General features: G+C 37.9%; 2 protein-coding genes across 6 annotated transcripts in view; one reads left to right on the top strand and one right to left on the bottom strand.

Annotated features, from left to right (window-relative positions):
- LOC5572948 (trichoplein keratin filament-binding protein) overlaps positions 1 to 23,130 on the bottom strand; it is a 150,046-nt gene that overhangs the window by 102,750 nt on the left and 24,166 nt on the right. Inside the window, exon 2 of the mRNA XM_001654226.2 lies at positions 4,755 to 4,786. The gene's annotated coding sequence lies outside the window, so the exon portion shown is untranslated. The remainder of the gene's footprint in view (positions 1 to 4,754; positions 4,787 to 23,130) is intronic.
- LOC5572950 (WD repeat-containing protein 87) overlaps positions 1 to 23,130 on the top strand; it is a 76,133-nt gene that overhangs the window by 28,913 nt on the left and 24,090 nt on the right. For 2 of the 5 annotated variants that reach the window (XM_021853749.1, XM_001654224.2), the window contains exons 2-5: positions 4,858 to 5,914; positions 19,774 to 19,912; positions 20,382 to 20,471; positions 20,593 to 21,223. In XM_021853749.1, the coding sequence (XP_021709441.1) occupies positions 4,963 to 5,914; positions 19,774 to 19,912; positions 20,382 to 20,471; positions 20,593 to 21,223 (1,812 nt within the window). In that variant the 5' untranslated portion in view covers positions 4,858 to 4,962. Of the gene's footprint in view, positions 1 to 4,834; positions 5,915 to 19,773; positions 19,913 to 20,381; positions 20,472 to 20,592; positions 21,224 to 23,130 lie in introns of those variants that run through there. The other 3 variants (XM_021853748.1, XM_021853747.1, XM_021853750.1) reach the window with 3 other exon arrangements.

Genomic DNA, 23,130 nt, shown 5'->3' with positions numbered 1-23,130 from the left:
TAAATTTTGTAATATTTTGTACCAAATGTGTATTGAATTGATTGAGCTGTAAAAATTTTAATGTTACTCAACAAATGTAGGGTCAATTTTGCCTTTTCATGTGTTGTCGATAACAAATGGCAAGACATATCAAACGATTAAGATCAAAATTGCTGTTGCAAGTTACCCCACGAGGGTAGTCAAAAACGTTTTTGAATTTTCATAGTGCTTAACCATCAAAATATCAAAACTTTTATGTTGTCAATTTGTACACTACTAAGTACTGTAACTGATACTAAATGCCTCGAATGACATATTTCTACCGTTTGTGTTGTACGAGGAACGTTTTCAGCATTAATTTCATACAATCCAACGTGTAATATGATTTTTACCTCCAGCAAACCAACCAAAAAAGAAACAATACCCAAACCCTCGCCTAAAACTTCTGTTGTATATCTAAGGCCAATAAATGACGGAATAAATCATAATAATTTAACTCAAGGCTGAACGAAACGACAATTCGGTAACATGTCGAAGTGTTGCAAGTTTCACCCCTGTTGCAAGTTACCCCGTTTGACGGTAATTAAACTTTGATTCAAGTGAAAAAAAAAATAGAGAAAAGTTCAAAAAATATTAGCACTGACAGTGCGAGAACAAAAATTCAAAAAAATATTTTGAAACGTTGCTTATAAAAGAGTGAAGCAGTTTTAAGAAATATGATGTAGCATAGTAGAAATTAAATAATTAATGTTTGAAATTATTTCGAAATTGTAAATGCCATGAGAATGTCATTAAACATAACTACTTTCTATAATTTATTTTGGAGGTAATTTTGTAGATTACAGCTTGAAGATGTTCGTTCAAAACGATTTTCCCGGTGATCTTCTCAAATTCCCGGTTTTTCCCGTCTTTTTCCCGGTGGATTCAAATTCCCGTCTTTTTCCCGCTTTTCCCGTTTTTCCCGGTTCGGTGGCCACCCTGCACCTGGTACTCACGGCATTTCTGGAGGATTTGCCGCACGGAAAAGATCTGGTCCGTTGTCGAGCGGCCATCGATGAAACCTGCTTAAGGTGAAGATGAATCGAAGCTAAAGTTCAAATTTTCAAGAGCACGGATCTGGAGAACCGAACATCCGTTCAAGCTGAAAACTTAATCGATTCGTCACTAGCTGGTGGTGACCAATCGATTAGGTTTTCAGCTCAAACGTCAGCACGGTTCTTCAGATCCGTGCTCTTGAAAATTTGATCTTTGGCTTCGATTCATCTTCACCTTAATAACTGCCCACGAACTCATTTATAGGTGATAGACGACGGAAGAGAATCTGGGATAGCACTTTGTAGGCGGCGTTTAAGATGGTGATTGCACGATAATTTTCACACTCCAGTTTGTCGCCCTTTTTGTAGATGCCCTATCTAACGCCTTGCTTCCACTCCTCCGGTAGCTGTTCCGTTTCTCAGATTCTGACTATCAGCCGATGCAGACAAGCGGCCAACCTGTCCGGGCCCATCTTGATGAGTTCGGCTCCGATACCATCCTTCCCAGCGGTCTTGTTGTTCTTGAGCTGTTGAATGGCATCCGTAACTTCCCTCATCGTGGGAGCTGGTTGGTTTCCGCTGTCCGCTGTGCTGACGTAGCCATCACCTTCGCTGTCCTGACCTTCTGTGCCTGTGTTCTCCGCGCCATTCAGGTGTTCATCGTAGTGCTGCTTCCACCTTTCGATCAATTCGCCCTCATCCAGCAACGCTGCCTCAAGATGCTGCGCGTACGCATTTGCGACATCCGGTTGTTTCAGCCACTCGAGGGCGGGCGTCGGTACCGTACATCATTGATGGCGGATAGTTTTGAGCGCGGTTTCACCATCAACAGGTAGTGGTCGGAGTCAATGTTAGTGCCACGATAGGTTCTGACGTCGGTTATGTCGGAGAAGTGCCGTCCATCGATCAAAACGTGGTCGATTTGCGATTCTGTCTGCTGAGGTGATCTCCAGGTGTGCCGATACGGGAGGCTGTGCTGGAAACAGGAGCTACGAATGGCCATGTTCTTGGAGGCAGCAAAATCTATCAGTCATAGGTCGTTCTCGTTCGTCAGTCGGTGGGCGCTGAACATTCCAATCGTCGGTCTGAACTCCTCCTCCTGGCCAACCTGAGCGTTCAAATCTCCTATGATGATCTTGACGTCGTGGCTTGGGCTGCGGTCGTACTTGCGTTTGAGCTGCGCTTAAAATGCGTCCTTGTCATCATCAGTGCTTCCGGAGTGTGGGCTATGCACGTTGATTATGCTGAAGTTAAAAAATCGGCGTTTGATTCTTAACTTGCACATTTATTCATTGATCGGCCACCACCCGATCAATTTGGTCAGGGGTCTATTTAATTCCTGCAGGTACGCGAAGTACCAATGGTACGCCATGCCCAGCCATTTACCGTGCCAAATTTTCGAAGGATCTTTTCTAATAATTGAGTAGGCTTATAAAGGTTTCATGGATGTTACAGTCACAAGTTTAAATATAAAGATCCTAATTGGATTTTATTCTTAGCTTCATGTCTAAAAATATTTTGCAACGATTTATAGCAAAACGGCCATAAAAAGCCACTGGTGCGACTAAAGGGGACTGTCTACTAATGGAACACTGACCCTACACGAAATACGAATAATTTGATAAAGAAAATTCCACCAAATTAGCTTTATATTGACATTTTTCCTGGGATCCCGGGATTTCCCGGGAAATGGTAATTTTATTTCCCGTTTCCCGGGAAATTTGGAAACTCTACTGGATTGCTACACATTAAATTTACTCAAGGTGTGTGAAATAACGCATCTTGGTATTTCTTTTAGAGTATTTCTCCAAGGATTTTCCAGAAATATTTCAACATTGAAAAAATTCAAAAACATTTTTGTCTACCCTTGTGTGGTAACTTGCAACAGCAATTTCAATTTCAATTGCTTCATATTTCATGCCGCTTGTCATAGAAAACACATGAAAAATCGAGGTTGATCATTTATTTGTACAATTACGTTGAAATGGTTGAATTAATTACATGTTTGGCACAGATAAACAGATGTAACAGCTAGAACAATTATCGATTTAAAACATAGTCACGTGAACATTTACGCCCAATGCTAGATATACTTCATTTGGTTAACCGCGAACTAGGTGGCGGTAGTGAGCAAACGTCAAACTCGAACAAAAGCGATGCGAGCGCCACGAGTGGCCCGTCGGCCAACTACCAAATATTAGAATATGGCGCTATTTTTCTGTGCGATGAAAATAATTGGAGTGTTACGGCTGTTTGTCTGTGTGTTTGGCATAAAATATAAGAAAATTTACATTAATCAAATTATAATTGGCATTTTTTTTAACTGATAAATTTTACAAATGTGTATCAAAAGCATATTTGCCATTTTGAATTTTCTGCATTAAATATGATGACAAAAGACCTAAAGAGGTCATTTCAAGACAAAGTATATCAATAATGATACGTCTCTTTTCTTAGAGTATGTTCAAAAAATAAGTTATGTGAAACGTATCATGAAAAAACCATTGCATTTGTACAAAATCTTGCACTAAAACTCTAGAATAGGTTAAATGCTCATAATTCAATCAATAATAATTTGCTTTCAAAGTGTAGGGTATTCTGTTTCTGATCATTGTCATACTTTTACCGTTCATACATATAGCTTAGAAGTTGAAAAGTGTTGCAAGTTATCCCGTTTGATGGTACGTTATATCGAGGTATTACTGTATAAGTTTCTGTAATGTGCTGATGAATTAAAATCGACTATAATATTTTGTATGCAACATACTCCGAAAAAATCATGTGATTTTACGTCTTTTGGATGCACATAAAAAAAGCGAGCCGAATGACGTTAATTTATGTCACATTTTTAATACCATACCGTCTGATTAGGGAAATGCCGATCATAGTGACATCGTTTTCGTGTCCTTTAACGTGTGAATTTGCATTTTTTTGTTCAATACATCTTCAAGGGCACATTTTAGTGTAGTTTTATCATTTACATCATGTGTCATTCAGTCATACTATGAATTACGTCCACAGTAATTTCCATTATTTTTAAGAGTGAACATTTACAAGTAATACTGCTTACTTAATACCAAAATGATAATAATAATTGATGATTATGATACATTTTTGACTAGTGTGCATAACGCTATGCTGCGTCTTTTATGAGTGGCTCGAGGGGGTGTTTTAGTAGGTGGTTCTAGTGGGCGGCAGCATTATGTTTGCGTCCTTGATGACCTTTAACCTTAAACGAGTATTTTAGGATAGATTGGACATAGATCCAGAGAAGCAAACTCAGTAAATTATATCGTCTTGTGCGATGGGTCTTGTCACATCAGAAATTACGCAAAAATACCTGTCGGAGATCTGCGTTCAGAATTTTTATAGAGGACAATGGGCGATCTCTGGCGATTTTTCTTTGCTAAAGTTAGTTTTCTCATAGTAAACCCCATACAAACTTTGAACGGCTGGCGCTAAAATATAGTTTCACCGATCGAGCTGAAATTTTGCACAGTTGTTATGGGACCCAAATGTGCAAAAAGTGGACTGGAGTGAGAATCTAAATTTTTCTTATAACCGTGTCACAAATACACCTCCCCCACCCCTAATGCGTAGTGTAGAAATGTTTGATTTTGCGAGGAATTGGTAAATAATGCCTATGGGATCGTTCAACCTCCTGGCTACGCCCAAGGGGACATTATTTTGAAGAAGACTAAGTACGTAGTGTGTTTATAGAGAACAAGCGATACTACTTACCGTTTTCAGTTTTGATTCCTTCGATTGGGCGCCTGTAAGAGAAAAACACAAAGGAAAATTAGCCATCTGATCGTAGATAGAAAGTGATGATTTCAATTCCTAGAATCAGCAGTTTGTGGATGGTGATTCAGAGGTCTGAGTGACTCAAACAGAGATTGTCATCTGCGCGCTAGTTTGAAATTAGTGATTGATAGTTGTAGCACATACCATGCCAGTGAATGGAAGCAACCGTCCACCTTGGCTAAAGGATAGACTTGAGACAGTGAATAAGAACGTTCCTCCGGCGTGGGCGCGGAAAAATTCTGATACCCCCGGTACCGGTCCTAAAGATTCCAAATCCACTAGCAAAGCGGAAAACAGCGACAGCAAAACGGCTCCGATAGTGAAGAAACCTTCAACTGCTGCGACGGCTACTGCAGCAGCTAAGGAGAATGGAGAACCGCCGAAAACCTCCAAACTTCAATCCCGAGAGATCAAAGTTCCTGTCGTGGTGCAGCAGAAAAAGCCTGTCCAACCTCCCCTGACCAAACCGGAACCGATGATCAAGAATACTACCCCTCAGATGACGGTTCTTCGGGAGCCCGCCAAGTCCAAACCGAAACCCAAAAAACCTTCACCTTCGGAATCCGAAGAAGAGGAAGAGGTGGAGGAGGAAGAAGAAGAGGAAGAAGAAGAGGAGGAAGAGGAAGAGGGTAGCACGGAATACGAAACGGAGACAGATTCCGAGGAAGAGTCTCCTCCACCACCCCCAGTGAAAAAACCGGAACCAAAGCGGGAGCCCTCTCCTCAAAAACCGAAACTTCCCGTCCCGTTGAAGAAAGTCTCCAAGAGTCCGGAGAAAACCGACACCGAGAGCAAATCGTCCAAATCGGAGAAATCTTCGTCCCCCGAGCCGAAGACGTTCGTCAAACCGCCGCTCAAGAAGGTGATCCGACCGCAGCAGGATGAGCGCAAGGAACGATCCCAATCGCCGGAGCCCAAGGGGTTCCGGGTGCAGTTGCGCAAGGTGCCGTCCAATCTGAAGGCGCCACGCCTCAAAGAAAAGCTACCGGAAGTGCAACTGAAGCGCGTGGAAAAACCGTTGCTCGAGGAGAAACCCAAGAAGGAGGAGGCGTACCCGCACAAGCCGTCGATGCTGAAATCGGAGAGCAGTAAAAGAAGTGAGTACACATTTTGTAAATTTAAAGAAATTTTTGCATGGTCAAATTTTTGAAAAGGTTCCAAACCATTCTTCGTATTAGCACCCATATTAATGTTCAAGGCTCCGTCATCGTAATCATCAAAACTTCAAAAACATTTTTTTCTGTTCAAAACTGAAAATTATTCGATAAAAATGAGTTCACTGTCAATGACGGATCCAGGCCCCTTAATTTCATTCTACATTGATCGATTTGAAACCGTTAATTGTGAAACAACGCATTTCTAAGATTTCAAAATACAGTCAGAACTCTTATAAGATGCTGCGACTGCATTTCTCAGCTGTTCTTGATGAGATGATGCTGATTTTTTGTGTATCACTGAAACATAATATGAATCTATACTATCCCCAACAACATTCCCCAAAATGAACCATTCTTCAGAAACTTGTACGTTTATTTTTTATAACATATTATTGATAAACAGCTATAATAAAGAATACTGATGCACTGGATATTGATATCCGGCCGGTATATTGCTTTTATAAAAGATTTTTCTAGTAATCAACCTTTTCCGACTCGATACCAGCCGACATTCACCTGAGATGCTTTTCATCCATAAAAGCTTTTTGCTATATGGCCGATATTCGATCTTTTTCGCCAGCTGTGATCTGTTTAAAGGTTCTTGCTAAGCTCATGTTTAGCATATTACTAGTTTAGTCCCTGGTCATTATTTGTATTTGTATTTAAAATAATTAATCTGACAATATTTCGTCTTAATGATTAAAAAACTATACTAAGTTACTACAGACCTAATTCGATTTGCAAATCGTTCAGTTGGTTCGTCGAAAATACCAGTCAGTATCTAATAGAATCAGTGCGTATCGTATCTTCATGCTGTGCGTATATAAATTCTCTTTGCTCTTGGAAGTTTTAAAAGTACCTAAATCAATAGAACAGAACTACGAAAGCAGTACTCTTCAATACTATTTTTCTACTATTGATCCTTCTAGGACCCGTGCCATCGATTTTTCGTTGGACTCGTTACGAATTAATTCCAAGATGCTGTAAATAAACGCCCATAAAACCACGGTCAAGGTACTTTTGCCTTCATCGCATCGCCCAAGACTTCTTGTAGACTAGAACGTGACTAATTGACCCACAGAGGCTATGAAGTGTATATTTATGTCACACAAATAAAGCACACTAGCATTAATGGTAGCTATTTTGAGACCAACTTTTTAGGATAAGTGTCGCTTCGAATGAACCATATAATGGCCTACTTATCCTACCAGATGAAATATATGTGAATTCGGCGTCTTGCATGTACCGAATGTAATTCAAATGTGATACCGATGGAAGAGTGAAAATTTGTGACAGTCCTGTGCAAACAGTATCATAGCCTACGTGATTGAAAACTCTGAGTCGATACTACACGTGGATGTTTGTCCTTGAGGGTTGTTTTCTGTTTCTAGAGTTCAACTAGAACGGCATTTTTCGTAATTGCAAAAAATGTTGTAAGCAACGCGTTGCAAAAATCGTTTTTATCAGCACGAGTCGTACATTTATCCAACGAGGCTTATTGCATAAATAACTATTTTCAGTTCGGTTGCATATCGGCCTTCTTTTTAACAAGGGAATGACCAACATAACGGCCTACTTTTTGTACCGATACAAACAGTGCTGAAATGTGTTACTTTTCAGCACTAAGAACAGTATTGAATAGTAGCACTTTTCAGCATTGTTTTGAGGGTTGTAAAATCGACATCAAATTTGAATTGCTGTGAATTTTCTCAATGACTTAGTTAACTGAATTCTGATTTTACAACCATTTCACGAACCGAATTGAATCGGATCGTAGAATCAGACGCCAGTTGACCGTGAGGAATTCTGAGTTTTGCGTACGTAGAGGAGGCAGTAGAATTTGGGAGCTCACTATCAAAAAATACGGGAACGTTATTGGGCAGCTCATGTAGGCAATTGTAGCCTTATGTGTAGGCAATTTGAATAACTTACAATATGATAGAAAATTGTCAGCCGCGTCTCACCAGGCCTGTCTTTGAAAGTAGAATAAGCAATGAAAGTATGGAAATTTGTGACAGTCATTCCACAGCCTACCTGATTAAGTAATACTAAGTTGCTGCTACTACGCATGAATGTCCATGTGGATTTCCTTGAAATATCTCCAGAAAATCCAGCTGCCTCGTTGGATAAATGTACGACTCATGCTGAAAAAATCATCATTTTGCAACTTGTTGCATAAATAACTATTATCATAGCGTTTTAGGATTTACGAAATTGAATCGGTTTTGTCGAATTTATTCCAACGTAAACAAAACAAAATAAGATTGACAACATGGCTGTGATAATTTCTATCTCAGTGCTTGTTATTTGAAGTGGTTTATTTTAATATAGTGCCAATCTTTAGTGCTGAATGAGATTTGCTGTGAAATGTGATGAAAAAGAAATAAAATTGCGTGTGCCCCTGTTCTAGTTATTTAGCATTTCAACAAAGTTTGACAGTTTCGGGGTGCTGTTTTGAAGAATGTACGCAAAAACAATGAAAACGGATACATTGCAACTTCTTTTTACGACCGTTCTATTTACGACCACTTTTTTTACGACCGAAATTCAGATTGACGACCGTTTCTATAAATGATCAATAACATGAAAAGTAATCAAAATATAGGGTCATAATGTTCAGCAAAATTGTTCAGAAGATTAAAAGCTAACATGCGATGGTAATTGCAATGCAGAGTTCTTCCGCCTGACAGCGCTAGTAAGCAAGAATCTTAGTTTCTGTGATATCTCACGTAGTGAAGTTAAAAAAAAAACACTTGTTCATCGTACCATGTGGTTATCGAGTTATATTGCGAATTCGGTAAGCCGGTAACATAGATCGCATCAACATAGATGACTCTCTGAGCCCTACCCAACAAACCGAATATCCTTTCCATAACAATTGTAGAGATGCAAAGGTATACTTGGTGCGGGTCTCGAGAATCAAATTATGTGTCTCGAGTAGATTTGGGGCTGTTGAATCTAATGCTATTTTCATAAATGTTCCAGCACGTCACAATTTTCATATGGTCATGCTCATTCTTATGTTCATGTTTTGCCGATATCTCCGAATCTTGACTATTCATGAAGATGGCGCCGTCGATACATTTGTTCAGTAACTCAAATTCTGTCAATGTTCAACCCATGAAATTCGAGATTTTGCTACCAGGTGGCGCTAGTAAACATGAATCTTGTTTCGGATATCGTAGAAGCCTAGCCACTTGGAAAGATGGCGTCTTCTGAAAAATTGCTCGGTAGCTATCATTATTTGAGCTAAAAGATTCGAGATTTATTCAACATGCGGTAGTGCTTGTGCGTTAGTGAGCATAAAACTCATGTTTTGCAAACATCTCAGGATTTTGACTACTTTGAAATGTAGTGTTTTCGGCAAAACTGTTCAGTAACTCTATCTTGAGATTTGAAATTTTGCCACTAGGCGATGCTAGTGAGCATGAGCAAAATCTAGACTCTCTTGACTAGAAAAATGGTAGCCCTTGACCTACTGAACAACTTTGCCAAAAACGCCATCTTTCTAAGAGGACAGGATCCTGAGATATCAGCAAAACCAAAAGTTTCATGCTTACTAGCTCCGCCTGGTGTCCAAATCTCGAATCTCTTGGCTTGAATAATTATAGCCCTGTAGCTACTAAAAAACTTTGCTGAAGACGACATTTTTCTAAGTTGTTCTGAATTTGGAGGATTAAGGCAGGAGACCTTGAACTCCATTTTGGGAATCAAGGTTTCCTTCCAAATCGCAAAGAGAGGAAAATGTCGCGTTTTGCCGGAAACCCTTAATTGCAAACTTCTTCTCAAACATCTTGAAGAGAAGAAGTACATATTTTTTACTTATGACGACAAAACTTAACGTTTGTTCAAAATCGTCTTGAAAGGTAGTTCAACTGACTATCAGACACCTGAAAAGATCAAAAATGGAAAAAAAAAGGTTTATTTGGATTTCCCCCAGTCCAAGTAATCATTATGATAAAGAGAACCAAATCTGGCATTGTTCGAAAAGGGATTTTTCAAGAACATTATTTAGTTCACTTTAACAAAAGTGATCTAAATAATATTAAACCTTCAGAAAAAACAAGACTTATGTTCGATGTCCGTGGGAATATGGGAATAATTCAAGAAATCTGGAGGAAATTTTCAGAACCCAAATATGGGGTCATGGCACAAAACATTGCCGCATAGATGCTAAATGCATGATTTGCGGAGGTTCTGCTCACGCTAAGGACGTCTGTCATGTGAATGAAGATACTGAAAAGTTTGTATGCGCAAATTGCGGGACAATCATAAGTTTAACTTTTGGAATTGCCCTTCGCGTAAGCGAATCGTCGAGGCTCGTTCCAGGCAGATGAACGGTATCGTTTTTCGTTCCCGGAATTCACCAGGCAGAATCTCCAACAATGCTCATTTTTCGGTTAACGATCGCTTGCTTAAGAGGCATAGCCATCAGGTAAATTATAATCATGCTCATTCACAAGCTTATTTTCTTCCGTCGGGTAGCCGTTCAAATCTTTTAATTTCGAATGGATTCACCCAAGAAAACTCATATGCCGATATTGTAGCAGGCAGTTTCAGTTCCTCCCCTTCAAATGTCTTTATACTGATAACCGTTTTAATTTTAAGTCTACCGCCGCAGGCACCTCCTATTCCATTTCTTCATTAACAGTCAATCCCAACAAAAAAATATCAGAAATTGTACCTACTTCTAGTGAAATGTTTGCCTCTGATTTTGATTTTATACTAGAACAATTGAATCAAATGACTGATGAAATATTCATAACCACAACAATGGCTTCAATTTGGTGTAAAATTTACTAATAACATTGTTATCGGAATACGTTTCTCTAATGGATCCAAATAGTTTTTTTTTAATTATTTTATATTGGAATGCTCGTTCTTTGAATGATGAGCTATTTAATTTTCTAACAACTAATAACACACATATAGCAGTTATTACTGCAACTTATTTGAAACCTGGATCCAAACTCAAAAGAGATCATATTTTTTGTGTTAATCGTAATGATCGACTTAATGGAGCATGTGGGGGAGTTGCCATCATCATTCATAGATGTATAAAACATCACGTTTTTTGGAAACCGAAGTTCTTGAAACTTTTGGTGTTTCTGTTGAAACACAGCTTGTTAAATATGCTTCCATAGCTGCCTTTTGCCTATTCAATGCTCTGGGCAGCAAGTTAATTTGCTTCAAAATGACTTGCGGAACTTGACTCGAAACAAGTCAAATGTTTTTTTTGTCATTGGTGACTTAAATGCATATTATCGCTCAAGGAATAGTTTGCAAAGTAATTCCAACGGCAGAATTTTATTTGATGAGTGATCTTCAGGATATTTCTCAATTCACCCTGATAGCCCTCCTTGTTTTTCCTCTTCTAGGAACCCCACTATTGATTTGGTCTTACCCGACTCTAGTCACCTTTGTAGCCAAGTGGTTGCAACTTCGATTCTGATCATGTCCTTGTTACATTTCAAATATTCCATGAAGCAATTCTCAATCCAATAAAATTTCACATTACATTATTAGAGAATTGATTAGAATACATATAAGAGTTACATTGATAGCCATAATTTCTTTTCAAGCTAAATTTAATATTAAGAATACTGAATACTTTAACTTCAAGCTAAATTTAAATTTAACAATAGCAGTAACACATTCCATTGTTAAAGCAAAAGGTATTGCAATACCAAAATGTGAAGTTTAATTCGAATCTGTTATTATATACGCCAATCTTGATCCCTGGATTCATCTTAAAAACTTGAGTAGATGGGAATTTCAACGTGTTTACGTTTTGTTTCAGAAACTTGTATTGAATATATTTCATCTCATCTATTGTAATCGATTCCTGTCACAAAGAACTTCAAATGTTTCGAGTATCAATTTTCTCCGACCTTGATCCAAAAACCCAAAGCTGTTCACTCACGAAATGGACATGCGGTCGGTTGAACCATTTTTCATCTACAGGGAATCCATCAGTGTGCGGTCTGGCTAGACAGTGGAGAACAGTGAGAACATGGGTGAAATTCGTTTGCTCTAAATAATTCAGCACAGTCGCAAGTTGAGTATGTAAACATCATTTCCGAGACTCGAGAAAACTTCGTAACAGCAGAGCACTTAAAGCGCACGCGCAAATCAACCACTCGATTTGCATTGTTCACAACCAGAAACACATTAGCTGCGTCGAATCGTCATCTGTTTAGGAACGTTAGTTGTTAGTATTAGCATGCCCACCAACAGAGTAGAATCAGATGTTTTGCCCGAAGATTCACTCACCCACATCGGTTCGATCGCGAAGCTCACTCGAAATGAATATTCGATCAGATCATCGAACCTTGTGTAGGTGGTACCAAGTTACTTATTATTGATAAACGCAAATATAAAGTGCACGCGCGCTTAAATGGGTGGTTGAAGTTTATTTTGACATCAAACGCCCACTCACTTTAGATATTTTTCGCCGCCACATTTTCATAGTAGGGGAAGTGGTGGTAAAATGAACAGGGGTGGTAAAATGAACACTGTGCCTTTTACTGAGGAAAAACAAATTTCGATGAATTTTTAACACTTTATCATTTTTATTAAGAGCATAAATGTGAGTGTTCGAGTTGATACGGAGGCCAATTGAAGTGAAAATATCAACGAAAACTAAGATTTTAGAAAACCACGTTTGAAAATAAGGACTGACGTAACTTTTAGCTCGGAAGACTTGAGATTTTTCAGTGAGGTGAATATCGTTATGATATGATGTCAAATCTGATACCTTTAGAATTTATTGGATGTATTTTCAGTGGGACAATGAAAATTTCCAGAAATATTTGTTCTGCTCACGTTTTTTGCATGGTGTTCATTTTACCACCAACCGCTGTTTATTTTACCCACATAGTGCAGGTAAAATGAACATTTACATCGCTTTTTAATAGCGATGAAAATATGTGAAAATTTTGCTATTTTAGTCTGAATCCATGTAGCCGCTATAGATTACATCCCTATTTTTGATGTTGTGCGATTGAACTATACAAATTCCTCGTTTTTCTATCAGAAATAAGATGATTTCCTTAAGGTGTTCATTTTGCCACCCCTTCCCCTATGTAAGCTGTCACAACGATTGCGTCCGGCGGAAGCAAACAAGTTTAAGGTAACAACATACGGATATCGCAATACAGCCATCTTGGGTACTATTTGCACATACTATAATGTGGTTTTGAGGATCTTCAATTAGGATACGTCCATTTATTACGTAACGCTAAAATTATCAAATCAAATATTTATGAAAACCCACCCCTAGAGCGTTATGTAATTTGTAGACGGCGCCTTATTCAAATGTGAGTTTGAAGTTTTGAAGTGATGTTTGAAGCTCCAAAAGGGTCAAATTAAAAAAGGGCATTTTTTATTGCTTCAAAAGTCAAAGTGATATCATCTTCTTCTACTTCTTTCTGGCGTTACGTCCCCACTGGGACAGAGCCTGCTTCTCAGCTTAGTGTTCTTATGAGCATTTCTACAGTTATTAACTGAGAGCTTACTATGCCAAAAGTAATATCATACAGTTGGTGTTAAATTGAGATGTACAGTCAAACGGGGTAATATTGTAATGAATTTATGTTTTTGTAACGTTGATTACAATTTTTATTATTTAGGGCGTATGTGCCAGTGATAGAGGCAATAGTTACGGATTGAGGAATAAAAAAATTGGTGCAGACGAGTGCAATGGATCAAAAGAGATAAGGTTTCCATTGTTTTCTAATATTTCCTTACTAAATTCCAAGATCTTCTTTACACATTCATTTTTTTGACAAGGGCCATGTTAGGAAAATACACACAAAAATAAAAATTGCCTTTAACATGCTATAAACTGCACTAACACTATTATTGGACACACTGCACTATGATCCAGAAAGCAGTTTTACGAGGAAAGATGCATTTGGCGCATTAGAAAGAAATATTAGACAAAAACGGTCTTCCACAAAGTTGTTTGTATTAGTTAAGCCCTTTGTTTGGTGCTATTGAAAATTAGGGTTGTCCACATTTTTATAGAAATGGTATTACTAACTTTCTTATTTGAAGAAATCATATTATACATGCTTGAGCAAAGTTGTAGACCATCCAATTTCAAGCAACTTTACCGAAAAAAGTTTTTTGTAGCTCTCAAATTGACTGATTTAGAGCTATTTTCCTATGATGACATAGGGTAATCCAAAGAAATCTGGTTTTCTGTCTCCAGCGTTTTCAATTCTAATATCTATAATGTAAGGTTACTGTGATATATGGTTTTGAAACGAGAACTGATTACAGTAAATCCATAAACGAACAATAACACAAACCGTGGACATATACAAAACAGTAAACGTGTTGTTTGAACAATGTGGCAAATTGTGTTTTTTCTATGCGGGGGAGGATTTCATAAAAAAAAAATCCTGTAGGGAGAGATCCCCCGTGCCGAACAGCACCCAATACCGGACAAAGTCGAAACATTGAGAAATTATGGTCCAATCAAGATGGAATTAGTAGAAAAGAAAGCTATTATGTAGACTAATGTTTGCGTAGAATAACACATCCTTGAAATATGAAAGTAGAAAAGTTTGAAAATCTTGAAAAAATTGACGTATTTTCTTAATTTTGAGCAATTAGTAATTATTTTGAATATGATAAAATACTTTGGATCACGCAAATATGATCGAACATAATCCTAATTTGATAGTATGAATGTATTTTGTACCATAATTGGACTAAATATGGACAAATTACAATTTTCGTTAAGCACCTCCTGTCCCTCTTTTTCGGACAGCTTGATTTGTTATATGATATCTTTGAAATTATTGAGTCAGTGTCTCAAAATACTTTCATTTTTCATGGGTTTCTTCGATCATGGTATCAAATATGCAATAAAATTAAGAAGAATGAACATTCAGAACAACATCGTAAAATGTGCTATTTTTCATAATATATGGAAGAGGTTTTTGATAGGCATCTTGCAAACTAAGAAAAACTCAAATTATTCTTGTAAGTGTTGCAAATGCATTGAATTGGTACTTATAAACTATTCCTATAGTGTACACATTCAATGATGTTCAAATTTGCAGAATTCGAGGCATTCAAGATCGATCAATGTACTAAAATACACCATCAAAATGCATTATCAAAATTCATATTTATATTTTCAAATTTATTTTTGTACACTATAAAAATGATAATATTTATCATAAATGGGTAACACGAGCCCATAAAAACAATAGAAAGTTTCTAGAGGTAGTGACGTTGAAATGCTCAAGGATTTCCTGAAGCAAATTCTGGAAGAGTTCCTGTAAGCAACCTATGAAAAATTTCTTTAGAAATTGGTAGAGGACTCTCTTGAAGAATTCCTGATAAAATCTCTGGAGAATTCACAAGGAGAGAAATATAAGAAGAAATTTTACATATCATTTATCTGCAAGCAAGATAAGGGATAAAAAGACTTTAAAGACTATTTTGGTTAAAATAGAGACTTCAGACATCTTTTATCAAAAATAGACTTTTTAGAGAATTTCATAAAATGGTATCTAAAAAGAAACCTGCTGCCTGCCCTAGACATGTTAATCTTTTATTGAAAGGTTAAAATAGAGACTTCAGACATCTTTTATCAAAAATAGACTTTTTAGAGAATTTCATAAAATGGTATCTAAAAAGAAACCTGCTGCCAGCCCTAGACATGTTAATCTTTTATTGAATAAATATAAGGACATTAAAAACGTCAATCGTGTTTTGATAAGCTGATAAAATTCCATACTCAAAAGGTTTTTCTCACTGAACAGCTCGTATAGTGTTTTGAGAGCGGCGCAGCCGAATTTTTTTCGAATGGAGAAAGTTTTCGGGCAAATAATGGTAGTTCTGGGTTATGACGCAATAATCATTTGTCGTGAACATATTCTATCATGAATAACTGCCTCAAAATAATTTCCCTGATTGTGGCCAAAATCCCCAGAGAATTCCATTTTTTTTCCAGGTTGAGTAAAATTCCCTGATAATTCCAGGTTTTTCAGAGTTTTCCAGATAGTAGGTAAAGATCTTGTTTTGATGCACAAAACAAATAACATTTGCATGTTGTTCCTCCCACCCTTTGGGAAATCATGTCATATATTATAGCTGTTATACCATTACTAATATATTAGGATTTTGTTGTCTCAGCGCCCTCACTAAAACTACTCATTAAATCAAAGTACAATGTTGCAAGTGTATTCATATGGAATTGAAGTATTAGTAGTGAAAATTTTATTATTTTGTACATTACCATGCCCACACAGTTACGGATCACCCACAGTGACGGATCACTTTGGCGTTCAACATCGGATAACTCGCTCAAAACATAAACGTTGGCGTAAAACATATTTATACTACTTGTCTTCTACCATTTGTAATGTTAAGCACAACATTCAACCGCTAAATAACGGTGCATTTGACAAATGTTTAGTTGGTACCACACCTCTATCATTATGTGGTCGTTTTCTGTAAGAAGTGCCGTCATCATTAATAAGCTCCCACAGGTGGTAAAATTCAAATGTTATAACATAAAACATGCTCGTTCGCTTCGATTAAGTATGAATTCATCTTTGGAAAACATTTTTCTAGATTGTTGACTCTTAATACCGAATATTAGCACCTCTAACTACCCGAGCAGAAGAAAATAACTACTGAATACCAAATTGAGGTATTCCATACCAGATAATTTCCAATACTACATACCTGAATGAGGTATGAATTAGCCCTGCATAAGAGGTAAAATACCTCAAATAATATCTCAAGCATATTCTACGAACACCAAACTGATAACTAGATCAGGTATTGTAATACCTCAATAATACTTGATGGATTTTCATATAAAAATGAAATTTTTCAATTGTAGTTCAATACCTCCAGCAGACCTCAATAGCTATTTAATACCTCAATGAAGTATTTTTAATTGTTTTAAAGATTTTTTCCAATACCATCATAATACCAAATTGAGGTATTGATAACTGAACAATACCTAATTTTGGTATGATACCAAAAAATGGTATGCATAAGTTATTGGGGAGTTATTTGTTCCTCCTCGGGTAGTGATCCATAATATGGACCAGGAAATGAATGTTTACCACGGTTATGGATCAGTTACAAAGAATGTAGATTTCTGCCATTTTAAGCATTGGATTCAACATTTTCAGACAATAGCATTAAGGATAAAACTAATAAAACATCAAGGTTTGTCAATCTCCTTTTTTAACAGACAAAAATGGGTGGAAAACTTGGTGTGGAGCGAAAACAGTTCATGTCTCAGTTACTACAATGCAGTATACCAAAAAAAAGGGCATTTTACCCTTGTTTCCAGCTCTAACACTGCTATTTTTTGCAGTAATATGTGACACGTTGTTAACTTTCGCCAAATCATGCAATACAGATGCATTGAGGTGAAAATCTATTGATTTTACGCACTGATCCGTAATATGTCACAATTTGATTCATAATATGAAAATTGATCCATAATATGGTTTTCAGAAACCGATGCAATTTTTAAGTTTTATACAATCCTATGTAAATATTACACTCAAAACAGTCTACTAACCGAAGTTCCAATTTGAAACGATTCAATTCGTGCTTTTAACTAACAATTTTACGTTTTCCATGTCGTTTTATTGAATTTTATAGGTTGGACTCCACACTATTTGATCCATAACTGTGGGGTCATGGTATGTGATAAATTCTATGAATATTTTTATCATTGGCTTTATTGGTGAAACCTAACATCTTTGAAGACACGCTGCTAACTTATTTGCAAATATTTGCAGCTAGAACCTTCACAGGTTCATTTTCCTACTCAAACATGATCATGTGGTGGCAGAAGTTTGATTAAATGTGATTAACAAATATTCAAAAACGTACTTCAAATAAAGTTATGTAGTTACGAAGTGAGTATATTTCTATCCTCATTACTCACATTAATACTGACTCCTAGGTGTCACATAACACTCTAAAATGTATAGGAAGTGATAGATATACATCTGTACTATGGTTCTGTGATCTAAACTGATTGAAAAATCAATTGACTCTGTTTTGCGAAGACAATAAACAAAGTGCTGAAATCGCGCAATTTTCAACGTATTTTTAACACATGAAAAATACACTCCATCATTCCCTACTATGAATATTATACAGGAACGCCATTAATGTTTATGTTTTTACAATCTTGAAATCATAGAGAAACTTAAAAGTAGATGGAGTACCGTATACCTTTTAATTCCGCTCCTAAATGCTTATCTTTGACAGATACGCGTATTTCGACTACCACTTGCAGTCTGACAATGAAGAAGACTGCAAGTGGTAGTCGAAATACGCGTATCTGTCAAAGATAAGCATTTAGGAGCGGAATTAAAAGGTATACGGTACTCCATCTACTTTTAAGTTTCTCTATTGAGATTCTGCTCAGAGGATTCGAACATTAATTGAAGAGTTGAAATCATAATTGATCCATGAAAAGGTAAAGGAGTGACAAACAAGACATTTTGTTTTTTGATTTATGGCCTATGGGCGGTACCACTAAGCGATGCCGTCTCCGCGGTCCTTCAGCACGTCGGCGAGTATGCGTATGCTCCCTATGAAGTTGAGAGATTTACAGTTCCACGTACCGAGCTTTCAATCGCTAGTCCTTTTACGTCGTTGTGGTCTTCGCCGATTGTCCCAGTTCGTATTCTCTCGATGATTATTCGTTGCTTGATTTTTTACGGCTGGCTATAGCCCCCTAAATTTCCGGAGAACCATTCTCCCTAAATATTTGGAGGGCTATAGTGCACAGTTTAGCTTAAAGTCCTTCTCTGGCACTCGGACGATGATCAGCCGCCCCTGACATGGGGAACAGATGCTGTTGTGAGCCGCTCCTAACATGAAGTACAGACGCTCCAAGTTTGCAGGACCCTCCCTTCCCTGTCAGCATACGACCAAAGTTCCCACCGGAGTTGGTTACCCGATCTTCCCCAAGGTTACTCGTACCCCGGCCACGAGGAGGTAGGGATAGGAGTTGCTGGGCAAGAGGCTAAGGGCCACACAAAGGGGTCTATTTTATTCCTGCAGGTACGCGAGGTATGTACCAATGGTACGCCATGCCCAGCCATTTACCGTACCTGTCACTCACATTATGCACGAATAGCAGCGCCTATATCATGCCGACAAGAGCCGGCACCAGAGGGTTAGCCCTGCCGAGCCAAAGCTGGTCCCCGGAAACAATTGTTAAGTCGGCCAGAACAAGCAATTTACCTAGGTTACTTTTGGTTTCGGGATTTGAGGCTAAGGGTAATATCTGTGCATTCTGGACACCACATACAGTGCATGGGCTGCATTTAGTTTAATTTGCAGGGGGCTGGTTACAGTTTCCCAAATTGTATTAAAATGCCATGTGAAAGTCAAATGAAGAAGTTACAACTTTTTGATACGATTAAGCCGAAATAATGATGCTAGCAAGCATCGTAGTCTACTAGCGATACGTTCACCTTATTGAAATGTTATTTAGTTTGAATTTTGATTGTTTAAGCACCATCATAAGAAAAATCCTATAAATAAGCACTCAAAGAAATAAATACTTTAAATTTCCATCAGCATTTATTTATTTTATCAGAGAGGCTTTAAACCCTATGGTTCATTCACCTCCCATCAGCATCAGAAACATCAAAATATGTATTTATTTATTTATTTATTTTTTGTACGTCAATAGGTTTTAAACACCCAAATGACAAAATTTAGTTGATTAAAAAACACAAAAATCTAACATTACACAGAATTGTAATTATATTATTCCTATCTTTCAGTTCCACCGCCACCGCCTCCACCAATGCCCAAATCGAACATCCCACCACCGCCACCGCCGCCTCCCAAGCTGGGACCTCCACCGGACTTCAAAAAGGAAGAAGTATCCGACAAACACAAAGAAGTGATCGAAAAATTGAAGTAAGTTTGAACTTGGCTATTTAAGTTCGTATAAAGAACGTAGTTTGGAGAAGATTCTTCGCAAAAAGTATCATAATAGTTTTTCTAAAAGAATAATGAAACTGATCCAAATTATGTTCAGAAACATATTTATTCTATACCAAGCTGTCATACAAATTAGCATGAAAATTAGGCAACGTAAATTTCGATTTGGCTTAACAATATCAAATGACAGCTTGGTTAACTTAACAGATTGATAAATGGTTCAAAGTTAATGGTTAAATTTCAGTTTCCATTGTTTTATACTCCAATATCCAAACCAATAATGTTCAGCAGGAATGTGCATGTCTCAGTTTCCTTATGTTGTACCGTGAAAAGATTCAAAATGCTCTCCTCGACTAGTCCGTTCGGAACGTTCGTCTCCCCCAACAGCCACTTCCCAGGTGAACTAACCACTAATCAATGCCTCGAATGCCTGTTTCGTTTGCAGAAAGCGACCGCGCAGAAGGCCGGACTGGTCCGACATGATGAAGGAGGTGGAGCAGGGTAAAAAGCTGCGTCACGTTGAATGCAATGATAGGTATTGACGTTATCCGTGGAGCTTTTTATGTGTTGCGCATGAAAGTCGTTAGATGTTGTCCAATTCGTTATGTGATCTTTATCGCCCCCTCCCTAACAGTTCCCTGTTCTATCAATTACAGATCGAAACCGATCGTTCACTGCAAGTCCATCACCAAAGTCAAGGATCAATTTATTTTCGAAACAGAGAAAGCAACGGCTCACAATGTGCTCCTGAAGGAAATTCAAAGTGGCGTCAGGCTGAAACCGACCAAGTGTAATGACCGCAGTAAACCCATTCTGGAAGGCCTTCGCAAGTTCCGTCGACAGATGACGCTGGAGGAGCAACTGGCCAAGTCGGAGTCGCGAGCCAACCTGGAAGCACCGCCACCAGAGGAGGAAGAAGTCGACGAAATGGACGACATTGATAAGGTTCGGGATGACTTGCAGAGTACAAAGCAACTGTTGGCAATGGAGTTGCGCAACAACGAAGCGCTGGAGCGCGAAAACAAGCGTCTACTGCAGCGGGTACAAAATCTCGAAGCTGAGCTCTCCCGAGAGCGATGGAATCCACTGAGTGGCGAAGAGAAGAGCTCCATTGCCGGACCGGATGCCGAGCTGATACATTCGCTCAAGAAGGAGGCCGTTGAAGCGCAACAACAGTCCAAGCAGCTGGAGGAGAAATATCAAACGGTGGCCAAGGAACTGGACACGGCCAGCAAACAGAACGAAGAGCAGAAGCGAAAGATTGCTGAATTGGAGAAGAAACTTCAGGTAAGGTTGAACGACGTTGAACGATGTTGCAGGATCTATCACTTCATTCATTCTCTTCGATAGCTGGGTTTTCTGTCACATGGGATCCCGTGATCTCCATGACATGAAATAGTCAATTTATTGAAAATTCAATCCATTCTGTCTTGTGGTGATTCCTTATAATACAATTCATTGAAACATCTAAATATCTTACTGGTGCACCTGAATCAGCGATCTCTCTGAACAAAGTTGCATGCATTATTTTTGGCATTATGTCCTCACTTGGACAGTTCTAGCTCCTCAACTCAACATTCTTCTGAACACTTTCACATTCATTAACTGAGAGCTTTGACAAGGTTGCCATTTTCACATTCGTACATCGTGTGATAGGTACGATGATACTCCATGCCTACCCTCTAGTTTCTGGACTTGTTTCTTGAACTTGATAAAATCCCGGGATTCCAGATGTTCATATTTCAAATCTCGGGGTCTTGAGATTAAAAAAACAAACAAGTTAAATTAAAATGGAAGAAACTTAATCGAAGAGTAAAATGTGGACGCATCATGAACATACTGGTCCAAAAATGCATTGAAGTTTTAAAGACATGCTCAATACTGATAATTTGTACGAGAAAATTGAAGCTGTATTTGTACAATTTTACATAAAAGATTAAATTTCTGATATTTTGAGTTGAATTTTGAAATTTGTTTTCAAGATTGTTTCTGTTTTCGTATTAATGGTGTAATCAAACAATTTTAAGGTGAAGATGCATTGAAGCCAAACCTCAAATTTTCAAAAGCACGAATCTAGAGAACTTAACAGCCGTCACCACCAGCGTGTGGCCAATCGATTAAATTTTCAGCTCAATCCGCTGTATAGTTCTTTAGATTTGTGTTTCTCAAAAATTCAGGTTTGGCTTCGATGCATCTTAACCCGTATAGGCCTGAGTGAAAGCAAAAATTCTAAAACCCTCACCGCTCAGCGAATTCTTAACGGATTCAAATGATTTTTTGTCAGTATACTGGCACACATATCTAGTTTCTAGAAGTGGACAGAGGAACGTGGAAATATTCCTGTGGTCAGAGTTATTCCGGTGGATCACTGGGTCAGGTCGGGTGAGAAGAGTACTGTGCGTTTGTGCCCCTGGAGGTAGGCAAATTTAAAGTCACAGATAATTTCCGGCATCGTTTATAATGTGGCCACTACATGACGGAATTTTAAGAAAATTGCATCAGTGTAAAACTTTTGAGAAACGATTTAATTAGATAACTATGAGTTTTGCATTTGATTAATCCTGAAAATGATCATTTTCGGGTCCCGGGACGGCTCAAACTTACGATAAAGTGTCCAATTTGTATCTGAACATCTATGTCAAGCCTATAGGAACGCATTTTAGTGCACAATTATGTTTGATTTCTACTTTTCAAGAATTGAAACGAATTAGTATCCAACAGATCGCTAGCCGGTTCTTCCTGGCATTACGTCCAAATGGCCACATCCGGTACATTTTACACGGTGCAAAACTCTTTATTTATAATGTTGAAAATCAGATCTTAATGATTTATGCAAATTAAAATGATTGCCGTAGCAAATAAATAAAGGTAACTTGGCATGTCCCAAAAATAGCCCTAACTCCGGCCACAGGAATATTTCCGAGTTCCTCTGGCCACTTCTAGAAACTAGATATGTGGGCCAGTGAACTGACGAAAAATCATTTGAATCCTAAAGAATTTTTTGAGCGATGAGGGTTACAGTATTTTTGCTTTCACTCAGGCCTATACGGGTTAACCTTAAGCGACTACTATTTTTTTTCTAAATAAATAAAAATGGAATTTTGTATGCCACCAAATTGTTGAACCCTCTAATATCTAAATTTTTATTTTCGATCTAAATATCATTTCGTTATCTAAAATCGTTCTAAATACAT

This window comes from Aedes aegypti, chromosome 3, assembly GCF_002204515.2.
Source record: "Aedes aegypti strain LVP_AGWG chromosome 3, AaegL5.0 Primary Assembly, whole genome shotgun sequence".
Lineage (NCBI taxonomy): Eukaryota > Metazoa > Arthropoda > Insecta > Diptera > Culicidae > Aedes > Aedes aegypti.
Note: the sequence above shows the minus strand (reverse complement) of the source record. Positions and strands in the feature narration are given on the sequence as shown.